Below are 24,264 nucleotides of genomic sequence, written 5' to 3'. Positions count from 1 at the left end.
GCTTAAAGCAGAAGGGAAAGAATAACAGATAAAGGTTTTTTTTTTTTTAAATTAGAGAATAGTTGACATAATTGTATTAGTTTATGGTGTACAACATAGTGATTCCGATATTTATGTACATTTTGAAATGTATATAAGTAGTTATCATCTGTCACTACACAAAGTTGTACAATATTATCGACTATGTTCCCTGTGCTGTACATTACTTCCCTGTGTTTCATTTATTTTATTAAGATTTTATTTATTTATGAGAAACACAGAGAGAGAGAGGCAGAGAGCAGAGGGAGAAGCAGGCTCCGTGCAGGGAGCCCGATGTGGGGCTCAACCACTGAGCCATCCAGGTGCCCTTCATTTATTTTATAAGTGGAAGACTTTACTTTTTCATCCCCTTCACAAATTTCATCCATAGCCCCTCATGTCTCCCCTCTGGCAACCACTAGTTTGTTTCGGAAAGGTTTTGTATTCTTGGAGGAGTCTTGGATAAACCAGGTCCTGAAAGGAAAGCAAGATTTAGGCAAGAAGAGAGGAGGGGAAAGCAGATTATAGATTAATAGAAAAATGAAGTTGAGAGTTGATCTATTTGATTGGAGTGAGAAAGACTGGGAAGGAAGCTTGAAAATCGAAAATGTAGAACAGATAATCAGTGGCTTAAAGAAAGAAAATTACCAGGTGGAGTTTAAAGTTCATCTTATAGGTTTGTGGTTCCTAAAGCAGAGAAGTCAATGCTAAAATGTAAAAAGGAAAGAAAATGGATTATATTTTTCATAATGCTAAATCTATTCAACTTGAAAAAGATTTTATTCTGAAAGTTTTCTTTCTGCCATTTTAATTTAATTTATTTATTTTAAAGACTTTATTTATTTATGAGAGATACACAGAGAGAAGCAGAGACAGAGGCAAAGGGAGAAGCAGGCTCCGTGCAGGGAGCCTGATGTGGGACTCGATCCTGGGACTAGATCCTGGGACTAGATCCTGGGACTAGATCCTGGGACTCCAGAATCACACCCTGGGCCAAAGGCAGGCACTAAACTGCTGAGCCACCCAGGGATCCCCAACAATTAGCACTTTACTAAAGCAGATTTTCTACACAAAGGGAGACCAGGAGCCTATTGCCAGGAAAAAAATCTATCTAAAGTTTAATCAAGTTGACAGAAAATTTAAGTCCATCTTGGTCAACAGAATAAGTGAAGTGAATAGATAGCTCAAGAGATGGGAAAACCAGGACACTTACCAGGTAAAGGAGCCAAAGGAAAATGGAATTCCATATGAAAAGAAGGCAACATTAAGTGCTTCAGAGAGGTGAAGGAGAAAAGGTCAGAGGGGTCACAGTGAAGTCACTGTGAAGTCAAGTGTTGCTTCAGCTCAGAGTGATGATTTATAGTCTTCTATAAATCAATGATTATAAAATAATAAATACTATGATTCACTTTATTGTATTGCTAATAAACATGGTATAATTCATTTTTTCCCATTAGAATTAGCCATTATTTTGTATTCAAACTCAAATACCTCTAGTGTGTGGTAGTAATGTTATCATTTATAGATATGAAAAGTGAGACTGTTGCCTTGAGATGTATCTGCTGATGTGTCCATTAAATTTCTATTCAAAATAGAATAGGATACCCAGGCATTGCATTAAGTGATATTCAGTCTGTCAGGCATATTCAGAGTTGATGAGATGCAGTTAGTAGTATTACTCATTATAGGATGATGCCTTTGGCTTTCACAGGCATTTGAAAGCCAAACAAAATAAAACGCCATTACTTTGGGAATTGATTAATCCTTGTGGAAATCCCACAAATAAAGGAGCCCCTCTGTGTGCTCCAAGGGCATCCAGGCTCAGTTCTGTTAAAGGCACTTATGTCACTGAGCTGTAATTTCCTGTTTACTTCTGGGGTTTTCTTAGCCATTTTGAGTTGTTGACAGCAGGGCCTGTGCCTTGCTCGTTGCCTTCCTCCCAGTGTCTGGTCCTTATGTAAAGCTTGTGCTCCAAGATTATCTGTTAAATGAATGAGTGAAAGTAGCTGTACACCTAGTTTAAGAGTAGGGAAATGAAGGATGAGACTTAAGAGATTTAAGATTAGAGCCTGAGAAGCATTTGTACTTAGACAGTTATTTCTCTTCATCCATCTCAGAAGATCTCCTAAATGTGTCTCTGCTTCAAAAAATAGTGAAAGATATCTTTTTTCCCCCTTGGAACATCTGTTCTTCTGATTCTTTTGACATAACAGTATCAAGAATGTGTTTTCTGAGCATGTATTAAGTGCCAGACACTGTGCTAAGCACTGTACATGTGCTAAGCACTTAATGACTTTAACACACACAACTCAAGAGGAGGCTATTCCTATTACCTTAATTTTACTGATGAGGAACAGAGCCACGTCCAATTTCTAGTGCACATTTATGCAAACACATTAGAAAGTGCTGCTTCTGTTGTGTAGACCCAGCCCTCAGCAGGGCACCTGGCTTGATGAGTAAGAACATGGGCTGATTTCAGCCCTCACTGCCCCTGAGAGGGGGGTACTTGGGGCCTGGGGACTCTGGAGGTTAGATTTCCTCCCTGCTCAGTTTCACAGTCAAGTAAATGCTAGAATTGAGAATTGAATCCGAGTCTGTCCCCTCCCCCAACCCCCACCGACCTGAACACTTGTGCAATCTGCTATTTGCAACCAGGTTCTAATTTGATTTATATAAAACAGGGGTTGGCAATTTCATTTTTTCTGTAAAAGATCAGATAACAAATATTTCAGGGTTTGAGGACTACACAGTTTTCGTCACAACTACTCAACACTGCTGCTGTAGCACAAAGGCACCTATAAACATACTATGTAAACAAATGGGTAAGGCTGTGTTCAGCAAAGCTATTTACACTGAAATTTGAATTTTATGTAACATATTACTCTTGGATTTTTTTTTCAGCTACATAATACTGTAAAAAAAATATCATAGCTTGCCAGAGGTCTTAGGAAACAGATGCACTGATTTGGCCTTTGGGACATAGTTTGGTAATTCCTGATATCGAATCTTCCAGAAGAATCCAGAGCATGCAATTATCACCCATTTTTTGACTCTTTTTTCTTCCCCTAACTCTAAATCCATAGAAAAAAAAAATCGTGGAGATCCATTTCCCCTTTTTGCTTTGTTCTTTTTCGGTTGCAGTTGCTGTGATTATTTTCTAGGTAGATTGTGACAGCTTTGAAAATTTTTGAGTGAGTCTTCTTTCCAATAGTTATTTGAGTTTTGAAATGTTTGAGTGATTCCTCTTGCTCATAGTTATTTTTCAAGTACAGTAGTGACTGTTTTTATACTTTTGTGGTCCTCTTAGCTAGAATTTCAGTGACATTAGGCAGAGTGAAGTTTTTCATTGGAAAGCTTGCTTTTGATGAAGAAGAAGAAATTAGGTGCAAACCAAGTTAAAAAACTCAATGTGTCCAGGATGACTACTGAATATATTCCTTCTACCCTAATTTCAAGCTCAAGGTTTTGGTATGTCCATAGTTAACCTTTAAAAGAGTTTTGGCTCCATGTGTTGAACCATCATCTGAGTAGTAAGTCTCAAACTGGACTCCTCAGCTAATTTGTGCAATCTATTCTTTGTAGATATTTGAGAATGCCATTTTTTCAAAACTATAGTTAGAAAGATTCTATCCAACAAATGGCCGGTGGAAAGGTCATCTAACAAACGGATACTAATCCGTTGTAACGGATGGCCAAATCTCTCTGTATTATAAAGGACTACCACTTTTCAGAGATGTGTTTCCAACCTTCTCTTTAGCTTCTTTAGGTGCTACCAAGTCCTCTCAAACTCTGTGCTCCAGCCACCTTTGTCCTTGTCTTGTCTTTGCAAGAGGCCACTAATTCTGCACCACTTTCTCCCTGGGCTTTCTTACTTCCTCAGAACCCCAGACCAGGTTAGTCCCTACTGTTCCATGTCTCTATTTGTACCTGCCTCCCATCTCCTCACATTTGGGATTATTTGTTCCGTTTGTCTCTCCAGCTAACCCGTGGGCTTCATGAAGACTTGTGGAACTTTGTAATTTTAGCACCTACTTCCCTGGCTCAGATTTAAAGGGAAGCACACTTATCAGAAATTAAGTGACTTTTAGTTTCTGCCCATGACACAGATCTATGTGTAATCATGGCCAGTTTCATTTGACTCTGAAGTCTGTAGCTTGTGGCCTGCTATCTGCTCATAGGACTGAAGTCTATGTGTTTGACCTTTCCTTATTTTGTTTATAAAGCTATGTGAACAATGAAATTATTTCCCTTTCACGATTGAAGTCTTTCATGCTCTGATAAAGACTCTGCGCAAATGAAAACAATGGAAATGGGAAAGCCTGAGTTTATATATTCAGTTAACTGATCTCATGTCTGGGACTGGGGCATCCAGGGACTGTGTCTCATACACAATGGCAAGGTTGGGTTGCGTTACATTCTTGCTTCCTCTGAACCAGTTTTCCATCATGCTCAGCTTAAATATGATAAAGATTAGGTCTGCAGGTCTTTAGAAAATTTTCTTTTTAATTTTATTGAAGATGAACATTTGGAGTCAGTTGACATGATAATATTGCTATAATAAATGTATATTTACATCTGGATGTGTATAGTATTTTATTAATGTTCTTAACAGAGTCATCTTTATTGGAGGAAAAATCAAGAATTTTCATTGCTGGGATGCGTGGGTGGCTCAGCGGTTGAGCATCTGCCTTTGGCTCAGGTCATGATCCCCAGAGTCCCGGGATCGAGTCCCACATCGGGCTCCCCACAGGGACCCTGCTTCTCCCTCTGCCTATGTCTCTGCCTCTCTCTCTGTGTCTCTCATGAATAAATAAATAAAATCTTAAAAAAAAAAAAAAGAATTTTCACTGCCTATCATGGCGAGCCCATCTACTTTACATTCTGTCAATACAATTTTCTGATCTTCTTAATGACACGTCCATAGGAAGAAAAAAAAGGTAACCACTAAATTTTTAGCAGATTGATATCATTTAGTTGCAAGTTCCTATTTCTGAACACAGAGTTTGAGTTCTAAGAAAGGAGGAAGCCCAGTATTCATAGAACTTTTTTGAAAACTGTATAGCACAGACAAATGGTGAGCCATTTCCATGAGTGCTATGACTAGATCCTAATGTGGGAAAGGGCTAGTAGGGAATGCTGTATTCATTTCTATACATAAACAGGTTTGGGGGGGGTATCTCACATAAGAGGTGGGAACATGAATTTATGTATTTGGCAGCATTTCTCCCATAGGATATCACACTTTTCTATGTATTTCTTTGACATTCTTTTTCTGTTATATTCCTGTTTGCCTACTGTTTAGAACTAGAGTAGTCAATGCTGTGGAGAGTCACACAATTTGTTCATGAATGTTTAGAATTCTATGTAAAAAGATGCACTCTGAGTATTTCTTCAGTGACCTGATGTACGTTCTGAATTGTTTTCTTTGGCTTTAAGGACATAGAACTTAGATATTTACCTGAAAATTTTCTGTAAAGTATTTACATTCTCCTTCTCTTTCTCTCCCTCTCCACTTCCTTCTCTCTCTGTTACACACACACACGCACACACATACACACAGAAGTTTCTATGTGCCAGAAGTTTCTATGTGCCAAATATATCTAGATATTTAAGATATATTGGTAGTGAAATGTTGAGCTTGCATTTTCATTTAACCAAACTCTCCAACAGGAAGTCGCTAAATGAATCCATGTCTTTTTATTTCTTCTATTTTATGTTAATTCTTTATGGTGAATATCATCTAATAGCATCTTCTGTGCCTTAAGAATGGTCAGATAGTGAACAGTAGAATTTAGCAAACATAGTGTGTGCATGTGAAGTTGCCATAGTTATTCTTGCTGTCTTCTGAAAGATAAGATAAATAAAATTACCAAAGATTCGAAGTGATACTTTGGTGGTGCCGGTTGTGGTTAATTTGCAACCTTCCATCAGCTACATAAATGCCTCATATGCTTGTTCCTTCTTCTATTTAGATGCAAAATCAGAAACCAAAGGATCGCTTTAATTGTTCATGTGTAGTTGATTATTAATCTTCTGAACATTTCTAAAAGTAATGAGTGTTTTATGGTTTATGCTGCTCTGGGAATTAGTCATTTTAAAAATAGGTTCATTAAAACTGAAAGGCTGCTAGTAATCAATATCTATAAAAATGGAGTTGTTTTGGGATAGTCTCCATGCTGCTCTATGCTAATCTTTTTTCTTTTTCTTCCATTGTGATAATAACAGATGATACGGAGAAAGAATACACATGTAAAGATTGTTCTGATTAGCTGAACCAAGTATATTTTTCTGGCACTTCCTTGCCACTGCTTTTGAAAACTACCTTCTCTTCTCTTTTCTCAGTTGTTTACATGTAACTGTTTACATAAAGTTTATTATCTTTTTGTGCATTGGTCATTATGTATTGCATTTTATTTATGTTTTTTAACCAGATTTATTTGTTTATTGGGAGGGGGGCAGAAGGAAGGAGAGTCTCAAGCAGACTCCGCACTGAGCACATAGCACCATGTAGGGCTCGATCTCACCACTCTGGGGTCATGACCTGAGTTGGACCCTTAACTAGCTGTGCCTGGGTGCCTCGTATTGCACTTTAAATTCCATTATTCCATTATAAAATATTCTGACTGAATGCCACTACCATTGTCACTTAAACATCGGGAGGTCTCTCAGTTTTGATCAATCCCAACATTTCTCTATGTGGATTCTAGAGAACCCTAGATTTACAGGATACTTAAAATGTTATGAGAAAAAAGATGGTTCTGTGCTGATATAAGTTGAGTTTCTTTACTGCAAAACCAGTCAGAGCTTTATAAGTATGTTAATACGCAAAATGATTTTCTAAGAGAGATATCATAGTAATGACTTTTCCACAAAGAGTTTCATGCTTTGGGAACAACTAGCTTTCTTTTCATATGGATTAGAAAACAGAGGCTCCAAGAAATTAAGCAGCCTGTTAATACAGTGCCCTTCTAAGATGGATACAGGGAGTCCCCCCACACCTTGCCACCCCTCTATCAGCTCTAGGATAAAAGTGGCTCTTACTCTGACCTCTAGGCTTATACTTCTTATTTGTTTTTTTCGTTTGTTTGTTTTTTTTAAAGATTTTATTTATTCATGAGAGGGAGAAGGAGGCTCCCTGTGGGAAGCCTGATGCAGGACTTGACCCCAGGACTCTGGGATTATGACCTGAGTCAAGGGCAGGTGCTCAATCACTGAGCCCCTCAGGGGCCCTTTATTTGTTTTGAATGACAGGAAGTGTATCTCTGAAAAACTGCCCATGAAATCTCAAATTTCCACCTGGAGAGTGTATTGATTTATTTATATCTTTTCCCTCTGTACTCTTTCCCTTAAAAGAAAGCAAGCAAGAAAAAAAGGAAAAAGAAAAGAAAAAAAACAAAACAAAGAAAAACACACACACCAAACAGAACATTATTACTAGGGATACCAGAAAGTGGGGTTTGGGCGAGACAGCTTGTCCCCTGTGGAACTTTATACCCATACTAAAAATTCAGTGAATACTAGACTTTGCATTTATGGCTTTTGCAGTCTTATTTCTCTGGAGTTCGTTCTCTTAGTAAGTCATTTTAAATGCCAAGCACGGAGTATACATTAGTAAGTGGGTTGAACATAACCTCATGGCTTTCCTAGAGCTCACAATAAATAATGACAGAAAAGAGAAATTAAAGAAATAGTTTATCAGAAATGAACAGATAAATTGTGATAGTGATCAAGATTCAAGTATAGACAGTTATGAATTGTATAGTAAAGAGGGGCATTTTCTGGCCAGATGGTGCAAAGAAGTCTTCCTAGGGAAATGGCTGGAGCTGAGCTGTGCAAGATGACTAGGTGGTCGCTACAGGAAGGGGATTGGAGGCAGAGCCCAGAGCAGGTTCCTTAGGGCAGGAGGAGCTTTACATCAGGAAGTAAGAGGACAGCAGAGGACTACCCACAAGAACCATGTGTGGGTAGTCCTTAAGCTTCAGTGAGAAATCTGATATGTGAATGCATGAGGTTGCTTTCTTGTGTTGATGCGAATGTACCATTTGCCAACAAGAACTGTTGTTTTTGGTTTGTCACTTGCTTGGTGATTTTTGATATTTATCTTGACCCACAATTTAAATATATAATACATCTAGTGTCCTGTCATCAAAAGGGAAGAACGCTACATAAGTTCTGCCTAGAAGTAATCATGCTTGTAATCAAAATAACCCTTTCCCAGAGACAAATGATAGGGAACATTCAGCCTGTTTGTATAACCCCAGATATTGATTTTTCCTACATTCTTTTAAGGCATAATTTAAAACTGTCTGTAGCACCTGGGAAGATTTCATGTTTATTATTGCCTGTTTGAACGTAACAGGTATGAGATAGAATATAAGGGGATTTATAGAATTTAAAGGAATATAATGAAAATCTGATTTGACAGTATTATGCTTTCTGCATCATTATCTTGTGTTTCCTTAAAAAAATATGTGTTTGGGATTTAACCCCATGCTTTACTGACCACTTTGTTTTTGTCTTCTACCTCTTCCAGTCTAGCGGGACTGCAGCCATCATTGCTATTTTGGTGTTGCTGCTACTACTGGGCATTGGTTTGATGTGGTGGTTTTGGCCTCTTTGCTGCAAAGTGGTGAGTAAAGAGGATTTTCAACTCTACTCTTGTCAAGCGGTGAGATAGATGTAAAGTAAGGCCTTAAATGTGAGTCAATGCTAGTGTTCCAACAACGACAAAGTTTCAGTTATCATATTGAATTTTAATAGTTTGTTATTATGATAGGAAATTCTAGAAAACATGTATGCCGGTAAATGTGGATTATAAAACTTCATCTGAAACATTTCAAAATCAAGTTTGGAGGGAGAAGAGGAGAGGAAGATGGGTAGGAATAAAGGGTTTTCTACTGCAGCACAAAAGAGTCTCAAGTAAATTGAATGATATTTTCTGTTGGATTCGTGGGGAGAAGCTGGTAATCTGTCAGGTTTTCTTGTCAGTGCTTATTGAATCTTTTATTACCTCTTTGAAAAATCTATTTCAGGACCTTCTCTGTTTGCCTCTCAGAAAAACATTTTAGGAATAAGTCATGTGCACATGTTAGAGTGTCAAATAGGAAGTTTTGAAGCTGTGACAGTTGGTTTGTTTGTGTTATTTTTCATGTTTGAGTAAAACCTTTGAAAGAATACAGGTTTATATTTGTTTTCTATTGCTACTGTCACAAATTGCTAGACGTTTAGTGACTTAAAGCAACACAAGAATAGATTCTCTCAAGAATCTATTCTCTTGGCTTTTCCAGCTTCTAGAGGACACACACGTCCCTTTCCTCATGCACCCTTCCCTTCATCCTCAAAGCCACCAACATTGTATCTCCTTGACCATTCTTCTATAGTTAATCTCCCTCTGACTCTCACACCAACTAGGAAAGGACCTCCAATGTTAAGGAACCATGGGGAGAAATTGGACCCACCTGGATAATCCAGGAGACTATCCTCTCAAGATCCTTAACTTTCACATATGAAAATTATTCATTGTTCCAGGAACATCTTTGGTGGGAGAGCATTGTTCTGTCTACCACATGGTGGAATGTTGACTAGTAGAGTTCACATTTCAAGCCATCCAATTTGGATTGTTCAGGTTTCATAGAAAAGAGTATCCTGACAAAGCACTCATTGAAAACTTAACCTCCTACTTAGTTTGATAGTATTCCTTTTATCATGATCACATTATGTAGACCTTTATATTCTGTAGATCACAGTGGTATTGTATCTGGTATTCCTAGACTGCCTTTTTTCTCCTTCACCTTTGTTGACTAATTTCAGCTTCCTTGTAACTTCAGGCACTACTCTGCACTACTCCTGTATTTATTATTAATTGTACTTCAATCTGCTTTCATGAGTCAACTTTACAATCCTTTATCTCAGAACAGTTGGTCCACAGCGGAGGCACAGAATTAACTCAGACAACAGTAGAGACAAGAAGCATCCTGTCTCTTTGCTGAGCTAATCAGTTTTCTGCCATAGCAATTTATGCTCAAACGGTTTCCTGTTGTATTCTCGATTATCCTAGATAGCGGTTATTTTAGGGTGTCTAGCATTCTTGAGTCTCAAAAAGCAAAAACGTGCCCTGAGATGATTTGTGCTCCTTGGCTTTTTAATTTAAATTTTGCAGTGGTGGATTTCCTTCCTTCGTTACTTTGCAGTTTCATTTGTTATCGATCAGAGGGCTCAAAAGTGTAAAAGTATATGATTTTTTTAAACGATATATGTGAAAACTAAAATAGGCTTCTTTGGGGCATTGCTAGATGTGCTCAAACATAGTTCTTGACCATAATTTTGGATGTTACAGAGAGGACTCAATCTCCAGATGGTGGGAATAGGTTCATTACAACCCTGAGACTGCAGAGGTTGTAATCATGGAGTATATTTCTTTATGCAAGGCGTAGAGGGATGCCTTTAAAGTGTGTTGTCAGGATGTTAGGAGGGCTTCCTATCCTTACAAACATGAATGCTTACTAATTTCTGAAACCTACTTAATAGAGAGATCTGCCTGTGTTTGACATTTAGAACTATAGATTAAAGAGCAACTAGCCCTGAGTATGAACTTATATTTATACTTAGGTATAAATGAATCATAGCACATGTTTACTAAAGTAGATGTAAAGGCAGAGTAGAGGCAAAATTCTGTATTTAGCCCATGGCAATCTGTGTCACTACTATATTAGGAACTGGGGTTATGAAAATGACTATAATATGATATGGAAACTCACATTTTAATATGGAAACACAGAAATGTGGGCAAAGTATAATTGAAGGAGCTTGAGTGCCCCAACAGCAACATTTGTAAAGCACAGTAAGAACATACGGGATTGTCTCAGAGAAACCTTACCGGGCTGATGATTCCCAACTGAGCCCCCCCCCCCCTTTTTTTTTTAAGATTTTATTTATTTATTTATTTGAGAGGGAGAGAGAGTGAGTGAGAGAGAGAGAGAGAGAACAGAGGGAAAGGGAGAAGCAGACTCCCTGCTGGGCAGGGAGCTGGAGGTGGGGCTTGATCCCAGGACCCTGAGCTCTTGACCTGACTGAACCACCGAGCTGCCCCAAACTGAGTTTTAAATAATGAATGAGATATTTACAGTTGATGTGGGACATTTCAGATGAAGTGTGTGTGGAATTACATTGAATTATTCTGGTATGCTTTGGGAAGTGCTAGGCTGAGGCTTACCTAGCATGCCAGTGAAAGGGAGCAGTGAAAGATGGTTTGGGATTTAGGCAGGAATCCTATTTAGGGAGGCTTCCTCTGTCTTTTAGGAAGTTTGAACTCACCTCAGGGATGATGAGAAGCCACTGGAGAGATTTGATTAGTATAATCCCCTGAAAGAAGCTTTGCTTGTTTTACAGCAGTGTCTGCCTAGGTCTAGTCCTGGAGGGGATTAAGTTTGTAACCCAACTGAGTTTCCATAAACAATTGAAATGGAAAGCCAGTGACAGATAATGCATCTTAGATATGGCCAAAGCAAAGGATCGCTAACAAAGTAGATAGGAATATAAGATGGAAGCTGAATGAGCTAGAGAAAAATGAAGAGGTGATGTGAAAAAAAGGGGGCAAAGGGCCTTGTGAAAGAAATCCTGAATATCAATGGCAGGATATTCATTTTATTTTGTTTCTTTTTACAGAACATATATGCACAATGCAAATTCTTAGCGGTTAAATTACTAAGAAATAATTCTTAGCGGTTAAATTACTAGGGATCGATTTAACTTTGATTATTATTGTTATCAGTAATATTACTTTCCAATGGGAAATGAAATGCATTTATTTCAGCTTGGCATTGTATAAATTTTGTTTTAGGCGAGTTTTTTTTAATTCTTTTTAAAAAATCATTTATTTATTTATTTATTTATTAATTCATTCATTCACTCATTCATTCATTTGAGACAGAGACACAGACAGAGGGAGAAGCAGGCTCCATGCAGGGAGCCCGATGTGGGACTCGATCCCAGGACTCCAGGATCGTGCCCTGGGCCGAAGGCAGGCGCTAAACCGCTGAGCCACCCAGGGATCCTCGAGTGTTTTTAAAGTACTAGTGGCAAACATGTAAATCTAATCTTTCAACTGAAACATGACAAAACAGCTTAAAATGTCTGTTTTCAGGCACATTTAGATTATGTCAGCAGTCTACCTCCTTGGAATCATATGCTCAGGAGATCTTTTAAAGATAGAAAGTCTGGAAATAAAGTCCTGCACAGAAGCTCTAATGTTTGTCACACATTGTTATTCAGTCATTTCATATTTTATATAAATATCTTATGAAATGCTTTGTTCATTGTTCAGAGATTAAAATTTCACAGATCTCTAATGAAAAACTCAAAAATGACAGTGTTACATTTCAGACAGTGGTTCTCATTTTTTTTTTTTTTTTCCTGCCCTAAGTAACGGGAAACTCCCAGAGCAGTAGTGGTAAGATTTCCAGTGTTGGTGATTCTTCCAGAAGGGAAAGGGCTGGGCAGGTGAGGTTCTCCAGGATTCAGTGCCATTTGGAAAAGCCCCCATAGTAGGCTGAAGAATGGTCCCTAAAGATATGCAGGTCTTAATTTCTGGAAACTGTGAATGGTATCTTCTATGGCAAAAGGGACTTTGAGATGTGATTCAATTAAGGATCATTGAGCAATGATTAAATTAAGAACCCAAGAGTCAGATTAGCCTCCAGGAGGGGAAAAGGCAGTGTGACCTCAGAGGCAGAGATTGGAGGGTGCAGCTACTAGCCAGGGAATGCTGACGATCACCGGAAGCCTAGAGAGGCAAGCAACAGCCACAGCCCTGTAGCCTGTATCAAGGAACCGGTTCTACCAATACTTTATTTAGCTTTATAAATAAGCTTTATAAGACTCAGTTCAGACTCTGACTTCCATAGCTGTGAGAAAATAAATTTCTGTTGTTTTAATCCATTGAAATTGTGGTAATTTGTTACAGCAGCATTAAGAAACTTTCAAAGTCCTTAAATGATTCTCATATTCCCCGGGGTTGACAATCAGTGTTTAGGGCTATTGATTTTAGCAATTCTTATGTAATATGTTTGCAGATCAATCATTACAAAAACTGCTCACGGAGGAAGTATAAGAGGTTGTAAATGGAAGACAATGAAATATTTTTCAAAATGTTAGCAGTGGTTCCTAGGCTATTAAAAAAGTCAGTATGCAGTTTTTTTTTAAATATTTTTTAAAATTTTATTTATTATTTATGATAGTCACAGAGAGAGAGAGAGAGAGGCAGAGACATAGGCATAGGGAGACACAGGCTCCATGTACTGGGAGCCCGATGTGGGATTCGATCCCGGGTCTCCAGGATCGCGCCCTGGGCCAAAGGCAGGTGCCAAACTGCTGCGCCACCCAGGGATCCCCAGTATGCAGTTTTTAAAATTAGAATTACCTTTCTGTTTTGTTTTGAGTAACCATAAGATAAATGTGCATAATGTTTTATATATTGCGTAGAATTAATTAACTTACTGTTTCAGAGAGGCAAGGAATTTTTGGAGAAACAGGTTTCTAATTGTTAAAAGTATTTGAGATATATATGTTGTTAGAACCGCTGACAACAGGGATCCATGGACAGCTTTCTCTGGTGCTTGTTATTTGCTAGAAGAGGCCAGTACCATCCCATTCATATTCAGATATTGAGCCACTGAATCTCTTAAAAGCTAGAAAGTAACCTTCACTCTGCAGGGAAAAGCAAAGAACTTGAACGTTTAACTAAATACCCTGTCTCTAAAACTATGACATATACCTTACTTGTACGAATTTGGTTTCAGGAACAAGAAACATATCAAAGTTATAAATATCCCTCTATTTTCTATTTAATAGAAAATTAAATTTTCTATTAAAATTTTAACCAAAATCCTCAAAGTTCCCCTGTCAGGTTAGAAAATGGTACTTTTTTGGTGATACATAAATGAAATTAAGATTGCGCAATTATTTATGTGACTATTTGTTGAATACTTCTCTCATTTTATAGTCTAATAATTCCATGAAGTCAAGTACTGTGTGTATTTTACTCATCATTGTAAACCAGGCATGTTGCACAGTAAACACTTACCTTCTTTGAACTATTTTAATTCTTAAAATTGAAACACTTGACATCTCTTTATCTGGAAGACTGCTTCAATATAGGGTACCTTGTTGCCAGTTTTAATCAAAATTCTGTCAACTGCAGGGAAGCATTTTGCATGAGTGGCTTTATGGTACAATCTTAGTTCTTTGTGTGGTTTTCACTGATTTTATTTATTTATTTTTTTTCACTGATTTTATTTAAAAGGTATCCTTTATAATGTGTATACAATAGGATATGTGGCCTTCACCCTTCTATACAATGGGAACAAAGATACAAGTACATAAAAGTTGTTAAATGTAATAAAATTCTGAAATAGAAGCAATTTAACTTTTATCTAGTTGCTTTTAGATGTACCCTACAGGGATTTCTAACTTTTATTTTTCCGACCTTTATTTTTTCTAACCTTTATTTTTTACTTCCAACTGAAATTTATCATTTCCTTCACTTATAAATGTAAGCTACTACCCACAAAAGTATTGGCAGCTCCAGAGACTTGTCACAAATAAGTATCACAGATACCCTATATCACATGTAGTTCTTCGGATACTTTTTTTTTTCTTCAGATACTTTTGAAATGTTTTTTATAAGTATAACTGCAAAACTTAGGGTAGCTCCCAGACCTACTATTGTGTTTCATTATTTAATGAATTATTAATGAAGTAGCATAGGTTTCTATATCATAAATTTTGCAGATTTTTTTTACAGGTATGATAATTATATCTCGATGTAATTGTATTCCTTAAAATCCTTTGTATTTAAATTTAGCTTCATTATTCTGGGAAGGGATCCGGAGGTTCACCAGATTGCCAGAGAGGGGCATAGAATAAAAAAGGTTATGGAAAACCCCTACAATAGGAAACCTGGCCACACAGGGTGCTTTTATTATGAGATTACTTTAAAATTTTAAATCTTTCAGTTTATTTTACTGCATATTTTCAAGGGTAAAAGAGAAAGACAACGTCATTTAAAATTTTGCAGAGTAGTGTCCTCTGTGTACTCAGGCTTTTCACTGACAAAAGAAATCTAAACCAATGATAGCTGGAAGACTTGATCTAGTAATAATCATAGTAAAAGAGCCCTCATGCAAAGCAGACATTTTTAGGCACTATCATTAGTGAATTATAGAGTGTGTTGAGTTTGCAAACTATTCCATAAGGGGAAAAGTTCTCATTTTTTGTGTGAAGTTATTTCTCACCATCTGTTGAAGAGTCTGTATACTGCTTATTGAGGATCCTCATATCCATCCTTTACAGCTGCTTTTCGTTAACAAAGACATCAGCTGCATCCTTCCTTTTTCCTTAAGTTAAAAATGGGGGCAGGAGAGGTTAAAAAAAAACTTATCATGTACTGAATCATGAGTGAAATATTAGAAAATATGGATGTTTTCATCATTGTTTAGCTTAGAAGGTATGTTGAGTTTATGGCAGATTTGTTTTACTATCAGGATGGCAGAATGACAGTCCTATAGCTGTATCATTTGGCATAACCAGACACTCTGCAGAATTACAGATGTAAGGCTAATGAGGTGGCAAACAAAGGCTTTCTGGAATGTTGTCAATTAGAGTGTGTTATACAGCTGCAGATAAATATCTGAATATGCCGGAAATGATAAATGTTCACTTTGCTCTAGCATCCTTGGCCAAAGTTCTCCAACCTCGAGGGAAAATTGCAAGCTCATTTTTCCTTGGTGCGTTTAAGACATTACATAAAGATCTCATAAATCTTAATTTAAAAAACAATTTTAAAAAGTTATCTTTTTAAAGCCCAATTTGCTTATAAGTAAGTTGAGCTTTCATGATGAGGATATATCTGACTGGAACTCCACGGAATCATTTTCTTAGCCAGCAACAGCTGTGCTGTTCTTTCTAAATAGTAATAATACTTCTATACTGCACTTGTTTTTTATTGTTGAGGAGGGCTCTTGGTGCCTTTATTGAGTTACTTTGAGTGTAGCCTGATTTTTGGGGGAATGCACAATAAAACAGAAGTGATTTAAATTTTAATATGCCTTCCTTGTACCATTAATTAAAATGATTTATGTTTGATTGCCTCCTTGAAATGGAGTGTGCTGTTAGTACTTACTGCTTCCATGGTGATGTTTTCCAACAGAACACCATTTGCAAAACAGGGTATCGAACTCTTCTGAGTCTTAGTTTATTTGCTTTGCCAGCAGGACCTTTCCTTCACTCTTGGCAGAATATACGCTCACACTGTTCTTCCCAGTCCCCATTTGGCATTTTAAATTATATTTATTGTCCAGACCTCCCACCATTTATTTGTTCAAAGTAGGAATCTTTGATCACTGATGAGCCTGTCAAGGAGGAAGGGAGAGGGAGGATGAGATAGTTCAGACCATATTTTGATCTAGATGATGAAAGCATCTAACTTTGTGAAATTCAGAAGAAAACTTCCCAAATACTAATGTAAGAGAACTTTGTTTACGCACTTCAGAGGAAAGGCACTACACTTGCTCTCTGATCTTATCAAAAAGAAAAGGGAAGCCGAAAAGAAGACCCACATATTTCAAACAAATTTTTCTAAACATTAAGAGTGACTTCTTTATTGTGTGGGCTCTTAGTCACTTAGATGACATTGCTGATAAATTGGGCATTTGTTTTTGTCACTGGCAAGAATCCGTCCTGAAACACTACTTGATCTACAGGCATTGTACAGTGTCTTTTTTTTTTTTTTTTTTAATCCAAGGCAGTTCACTGTTGACAGTTCTTTTCACTCTTTTCTGAATATTGGAACATATGATTGCATCAAGCTGGCTGCAGGCTGCAATGCTGACATTTTCTAGCACAAAGAATGCCCACATCACTCGAACATTTGAAAAGTGTTAATGAGCAGATCAAAAGGACTGTTGCCTGAAGCAGCTAACTTTTTTTTTTTTTTTTAAGAAATCGGCTCTCCTCCAAACTGAAATCTTCATTCTAGCAGCTAAGTAGATGAGATGTAATCCTCCCTGATGATGATAATAACAAATGAAAAAAAAATTGGAGGAGAATCAAACTCTACATATGGTTCATAAAGTGGTGAAAGTGTTTTCCAGAATCTTCAATACAGAACTAAAGGATGCTAAGTGGAAAAAATCCTGGCAACTAGGCAATATTATGCCTTTTAAAATCTGCAAATTCTCATAAAATATGGTGCATATGAATACATCCTTTTCTGAAATGGATGTGTTCTTGCACTATTTAGTACAAGAATGGGATTCTCATGACTGTTATTTTTAAAGTATTTACACTGACAGTAAGGTTTCCTTTTTTTCCTGCACTGGTTTTGCTGAAATGCAGGAATATCAGTTGGACACAGATTTTTTCCATTTTGACTTTTGAGCCAAATGGATTCAGATTATTTTCATCCTTTTTTGTTACTTATGAGGCCCGCAGTAGAGTGGAGAGAGGAACATTTTGAAACATCACATAAAAATCATTTTATTTCCTGTTCCAACATTTCTAGGTCAGTGATGTTGGGCATATTAATTAACAAGTTATGTCTCTATAAAGTGGGAATGATAATCTCCATCTTTCATAGTATAAGCTTTAAATCAAACTCTATCTATATCTATATCTATTTGTCTATCTACCTACCTACCTACCTATTTCTACCTACCTACTTATTCATCCATCCACCCATTCATCCATCTATCCATCCATTCATGCATTCTAGCAATTATTATTATTTTTTTCATCCTAGCAATGATTAACTACTCAATACATCTTTGGCCTTTTCTTTTATATCCTTTCCCTTTGCAGTTCAAACCTTATTTTAAAAGGATGTCATTTGGGCAGCCCAGGTGGCTCGGTGGTTTAGCGCCGCCTTTGGCCCAGGGCGTGATCCCGGAGACCTGGAATCGAGTCCCGCATCAGGCTCCCTGCATGGAGCCTGCTTCTCCCTCTGCCTGTGTCTCTGCCTCTCTTTCTTTCCCTGTGTCTCTCATGAATAAATAAATAAAATCTTAAAAAAAAAAAAAAAAGACGGATGTCATTTAGCAGAAGAAGGTAAACTCAGAGTTTGGAGATAGATGGACCTGGGTCCTGGATTTGAGTCCTAATTCTGTTTTCTCTTTGTATATCCTTGGGCAAGTTATTGAAATTAGAGTCTCCCTCCTCTTAATATTTAAAATGGGGGTAAGTATAGTAACTTCACAGGGCCATTAGGAGAATAAGAGAAATGTTTGTGACATAGAGCAGCAACAATAAATGATGATTACTGTTAATAGTAATAAATTACAGCACAGAGATGACCCTTGGTTCTGGTTCAGTTTCTTAAGGTTTAGCCTTAGCTGTTTGTTGTGATGGTGGCTGTGTCCTTTGATTTACTTGATCAAAATTTGATTTAGATGTGGTTTTAAGGGCTGTGTTTCCATTGTTAACAATGTAGAAAATATACTTGCTAGAATTCAAAGTCAATTTAAACTCATAATAAGTCATTCATTTAGTCATACATAATATTAATTAGATATTATTGGAAAAAATGACCCTAATATTCTTTTCTGGAATAAGGTGAATACAAATGTATATTGATACATGGCCTGCGTAATTATGAGAAGGCATAGAATCAAAAGACCTGGTGGAAAAATTGTGATATGTATTTTTTTAATGTTCTATCCGAATTTTTATGTTAGAAATGACCTACAATTAATCAAATTTATTTCCTAGATGAAGAAACTTAAGATGGTCTATGACTTCCCATCTGCCATTGAGTTGATTAATTCTCTGATTTTATTGGTTGAAAGAGAAATTTGATGCTTCATTTTCTTTGAAACTAACAATATTTTAGTTTCATGGGAACCTATATCTATCTGTTTATCATTTATATATTTTTTCTCAGTATTTTTCTTTAAATTTAGAGGCTGGCTATGAGTCTTTGTGAACATTCTCAGCTAGTTCCTTCAAGTCATTGTCAATCATATTTTTTAGTATCTGCTATTTTCAGAGCACTTTATTAGGCACTGGTGATACTTATAAAGAAGGAAAAATGATTATTGCCCTTAAGAAATCTACATTCTTAAGGGATAATTGAAATTCCCAAATAAACATCTAAGTCCAAGTTAATGAAGCATGAATGATTCAACAGTGCAGCAACATTTATATTTTAGAAGTTTTTGAGCTTCTAGATAAAGCAGTAGGAGGTTGGGGGAACAGTTCTCTGAAGGTTGGATGGGACTTAACATGGAAATGGTCATTTTATTTGGGGCAAGCAAAAGGATCTTTACTTTTTCTAGAGTAGAGATACTTATAAAGGGATGTTTCTAGATAGGGTATGATGGCAAAACTACATCATACTGAGACATTTGAACAATGAGTATAGAAGAACTGGTCATATAAATGTGCTGTAAAAGAGCTTTGGTTTTCCAGGTTGTGGCTTATGTTACCAGATAAAGAGTCTCTAGTAAAGGGAATAAATGCAAAGGTGTCTTTTATTATCCTGTTGTGAGTTTGTCAATAGTGGTCATATGAGGACTTAGGTTATTTTATTTTTTTATTTTTAAGTGGGCTCCAACGCAGGGCTTGAACTCACAACCCTGAGATCAAGACCTGGGCTGAAATCAAGAGTCAGATGCTTAACCAACTACACCACCCAGGCACCCCATATTATATGAGGATTTTAAATTGAAATTCATTTGCCTATATCAATGCTAATTCTAGATGCTATGCAGGATAATGAGTATGACAAGTATGACATAAAGGATGAGTCATGGAGGAAGATGTTCAGTAATTTTCAGGAGGATATAATATAGAACCAGATTGGGGATATACTGTTTATGTTCTCAGAAATACATACTAATACATACTTGTACAAACTGGTACAAAATGTACAGGTAATAAGCAGAGTAAATTTGAAATCCTCACAAGAAAATGAAAATGAGTCCAGATACATTGTGCTCAGATTTAGTGAAATGAAGGATGTACCTTGTTCTTTTTCAAGTGAAAGAACTCCAGAGAGCACTTAAGGTAATCTGCAAAATTAAGAGTAGAAACATGATTTGTAAGGAGCTTATAATAAAAATCAGTAATTCATTGATTTCAATTGTGGTCATTGGACCCATTGACCCATTTTGAGAAGAAAACAATTAGGCTTCTGTTAGGAAAATATACCTGATTATACAGGTTAGAATGAGGGATGGGTTCGATATAGAAAAATAAGATAAATGTCTAGTTTAAGTAAGTAGAGTGTGTGGATTTTGGTGCCAAAAAAGCTTTGATAATTATCGACTATCAATCAATGTTATCAGTGTGTTATTACTTAAAATGTGTAGAATAGAAGTAAAGACTAATGGAGGTGCATCTGTTTGGTCTGAGTACCATACATTTACTTATAATGGCATGGCTACACATAAAATGCTATTATCACTTCCTTAAACCCCTGTAGAGATATTGACCAAATGAATGTGTACTAAAGAAATGGACTAAGATGACCAAATAACTTAGGACCATTGCATGAGAAATAGTAGTGATGTTTAGTTTCCAGATGAGCAGGGCTCAGTAGTTACACAGTTATTATCCTAGTATTCAAAAATAGAAACTGCTCTCTTCTGGAAGAAAGATTAGTTTGTGTGTGTGTGTGTGTGTGTGTGTGTGTGCGTGTGTGTGTGTGTTCACATCCTAGGATCAGGACTAAAGAGTGGAAACTACAGAAACTTTGGCTTCTTTTGGGGGAAAATCTTTCCAATGATGTGAATTCCTTGCCAATGGAATGAATTGCTTTGTGAGGTAGTGAATTTCTCTTTATTACAGGAATTAAAACATAGTTGGACTACAACTTGGTGGAACGTTTTCAGAATATTGAAGTTTTGATTGAATATGAATTGGAGAAGTTGAAAAATGTACTAGATATTTTTAAGGTCCAAAGAATTATGAGTTTATGCTTTTAGGTGGTAATAGTGGGAATAGAATGCAAAGAAGTCTTCCTTCTTCCCTTGTTCTTCCTCTCCTTCCTTCCTTCTTCCCTCTCTCTCTTTGTCCCTTCCTCCCTCTTTTTTCTCCCTTTTTCACCTCCATCCTTTTTCTCTCCTCTCTACCCCTTCCTTCCTTCCTTCCTTCCTTCCTTCCTTCCTTCCTTCCAAAATAGATAATCCACTTTGTGCCAGACACTTAACTAAGTCCTGGGAGTACAGTGAGCAACAAAGCAGATGTAAATTTCCTACTCATGGAAATTACACTTTTGTGGAGCTAGTTAAAAATGATCAACTCTGATAGATGCTAGGGAACAAATGGGGCATTTATGCATATGAAAGGAATCTTATGTGCATTGGGAAGATTGAGGGGAGTTCTGGGGTAGGAAGGTGAGGGAGAAAGAGAGAGAGAGAGAAAGAGAGAAATATTTCAAAGAATCTATTGGATATGGTAAATAATTTGGTAAAGTCATTTAGATAAGAAGAAGAAATTATAGATGTGAACATTCTGAGACTGCAACTAGAAGGAATAATTTCCTTCAAAGAAACAGGAAAGAAGAGTTGGCCTTTATGATCCCTTTGAGTATGAAATATTGATAGATCTGGTTTTCACTGACTGAGTTTGGACGTGCAGTTTGATAATGATGTGAGAGGTACTTCCTTTCTATAAAGGAAATACACCTGTAGCTTAATAATCTTTATTTTATTTTACTACAGCATTATTTTAAATCTTAATCCCCCACTGGCATTTATTTCTGGGCTAATTATAAAAGTTCAGTTTTTTTTTTTAATCTTTCAAAATGGCTATAAAGAATGGAAATTTTATGTTTATTGATAAAGTTGAATTAAATAAAAGGGCTGAATAGAAATAGTGGCATTATTAGTAGCACTGAAACTTTTGAATGAGTTAGAAATTTAGTCTAACTAAATGTCTTGATGTGTAGTCTAACTAAATGACTAGATGTCTAGTCACATCTTTGTGGAGATTGGATCTGTCAGAGATTTAGATCCAAAGTATAATTTGAACAATGAAATATTATACATAAAATTAAGAGTTCTCTAAACACTATCAATAGCATTACATTTTTAAAACCTTTCAGTATGGAAAATTTCAAACATGTACAAAGAGACAGTCTAAAATAGTGAATTCCCTCCTGTCTCTTTCAACTTCAATGATTCTCAGTTTATGGCTAATTTTATTTCATCTATAATCCGCTCCGCCTACCCACCCCAAATTATTTTGGTGAAATATCAGAATCATATCATTTCATATGAAAGATTTTAAGCATATATCTTTATTTATTTTTTTTAAAAGATTTTATTTATTTATTCATGAGAGACAGAGAGAGAGAGAGAGAGGCAGAGACACAGGCAGAGGGAGAAGCGGGCTCCATGCAGGGAGCCCGACGTGGGACTCGATCCCGGGCCTCCAGGATCACACCCCGGGCTGCAGGCGGCGCTAAACCGCTGCGCCACCAGGGCTGCCCAGCATATATCTTTAAAAGAAGGGCAGTCTTTTAAAAACATATCCAATGCAAGAAATACTAAGAGGGACCCTTTCAGCAGGAAAGAGACACCAAAAGCAACAAAAACTAGAAAGGAACAGAGATAATCTACAGAACAGTGACTTTATAGGTAATACAATGGCACTAAGTTCATACCTATCAATAATTACTCTGAATGTAAGTGGCCTGAATCCTCCAATCAAAAGAGATAGAGTATTGGAATGGATAAAAAAACAAGACCCATCAATTAGCTGCTTACAAGAGACTCATTTTAGACCCAAAGACACCTCCAGATTGAACGTGATAGGGTGGAGAACCTTTCTGTCATGCTAATGGGCATCAGAAGAAAGCTGGAGTAGGCATACTTATATCAGACAAACTAGATTTTAAACCAAAGACTGTAATAAGAGCTGAAGAAGGGCACTATATCATAATAAAGGTGTCTATCCAATAAGATCTAACAATTGTATATATCTGGCTGCTCCAACTTGGGAGCAGCCAGATATATAAATAAATTAATAACAAACTCGAAGAAACTCCTTGATAATAATCCAATAATAGTAGGGAACTTTAACATCTCACTCACAGCAATGGACAGATTATCTAAGCAGAAGGATCAGCAAGGAAACATTGACTTTGAATGACACACTGCACCAGATAGACTTAACAGATATTTTCAGAGTATTTCATCCTAAAGCAGCAGAGTACACATTCTTTTTGAGTGCACATGGAATATTCTCCAGACAGATCATATATACTGGGTCACAAATCAGGTCTTGACCAGTACAAAATGATGGAGATCATACCATGCATATTTTCAGACCACAATGCTATAAAACTTGAAGTCAACCACAAGAAAAAAAAAATTGGAAAGACCACAAATCCATGGAGGTTAAAGAACATCCTACCAAAGAATGAATGGATCAACCAGGAAATTAAAGAAAAAACAATACATGAAAGCAAATGAAAATGAAAACACAACAGTCCAAAACCTTTGGGATGCAGCAAAGGTCATCCTAAGAGGGAAGTATATAGCAATACAGGCCTTATTCAAGAAACAAGAAAAGTCTAAAATATACAACCTTACCTTACACCTAAAGGAGCTGGAAAAAGAACAGCAAATAAAGCATAAAACCAGCAGAAGAAGGGAAAGAATTAAGATTAGAGCAGAAATAAATGATGTAGAAATCAAATAGAACAGATCAATGAAACTAGGAGCTAATTCTTTGAAAGAATTAAGAAAATTGATAAACTCCTATCCAGACTTATCAAAAAGAAAAGAGAAAGGACCCAAATAAATAAAAGCACAAATGAAAGAGCAGAGATCAAAGCCAACACCTTAGAAATACAAACAATTATAAGATAATATTATGAGCAATTATATGCCAACAAATCGGGCAATCTGGAAGAAATGGATGAATTCCTAGGAACATTTAAACTACCACAACTGAAAGAGAAAGAAATAGAAAATTTGAACAGACACATAACCAGCAAAGAAATTGAAGCAGTAATCAAAAATCTCCTAACAAACAAGGATCTAGGGCCTGATGACTTCCCAGAAGAACTCTACCAAACACTTAAAGAAGAATTAATACTTATTCTTCTGAAGCTGTACCAAAAAAATAGAAATGGAGGGAAAACTTCCAGACTCATTCTATAAGGCCAGCAGTACCTTAATTCCAAAACTAGACAAAGACCTGACTAAAAAGAATTATAGACCAATATCCCTGATGTACATGGATGCA

General features: G+C 36.6%; 1 protein-coding gene across 2 annotated transcripts in view; it reads left to right on the top strand.

Moving 5' to 3' along the window:
• ANTXR2 (ANTXR cell adhesion molecule 2) overlaps positions 1–24,264 on the top strand; it is a 159,280-nt gene that overhangs the window by 61,815 nt on the left and 73,201 nt on the right. For both annotated transcript variants that reach the window (XM_077882636.1, XM_077882637.1), the window contains exon 12: positions 8,552–8,647. In XM_077882636.1, the coding sequence (XP_077738762.1) occupies positions 8,552–8,647 (96 nt within the window). The remainder of the gene's footprint in view (positions 1–8,551; positions 8,648–24,264) is intronic.

The sequence above is a fragment of the Canis aureus genome, chromosome 33 (genome assembly GCF_053574225.1).
Source record: "Canis aureus isolate CA01 chromosome 33, VMU_Caureus_v.1.0, whole genome shotgun sequence".
NCBI classification, from domain to species: Eukaryota; Metazoa; Chordata; class Mammalia; order Carnivora; family Canidae; genus Canis; species Canis aureus.
This window is presented reverse-complemented; position numbering and strand designations above follow the sequence as displayed.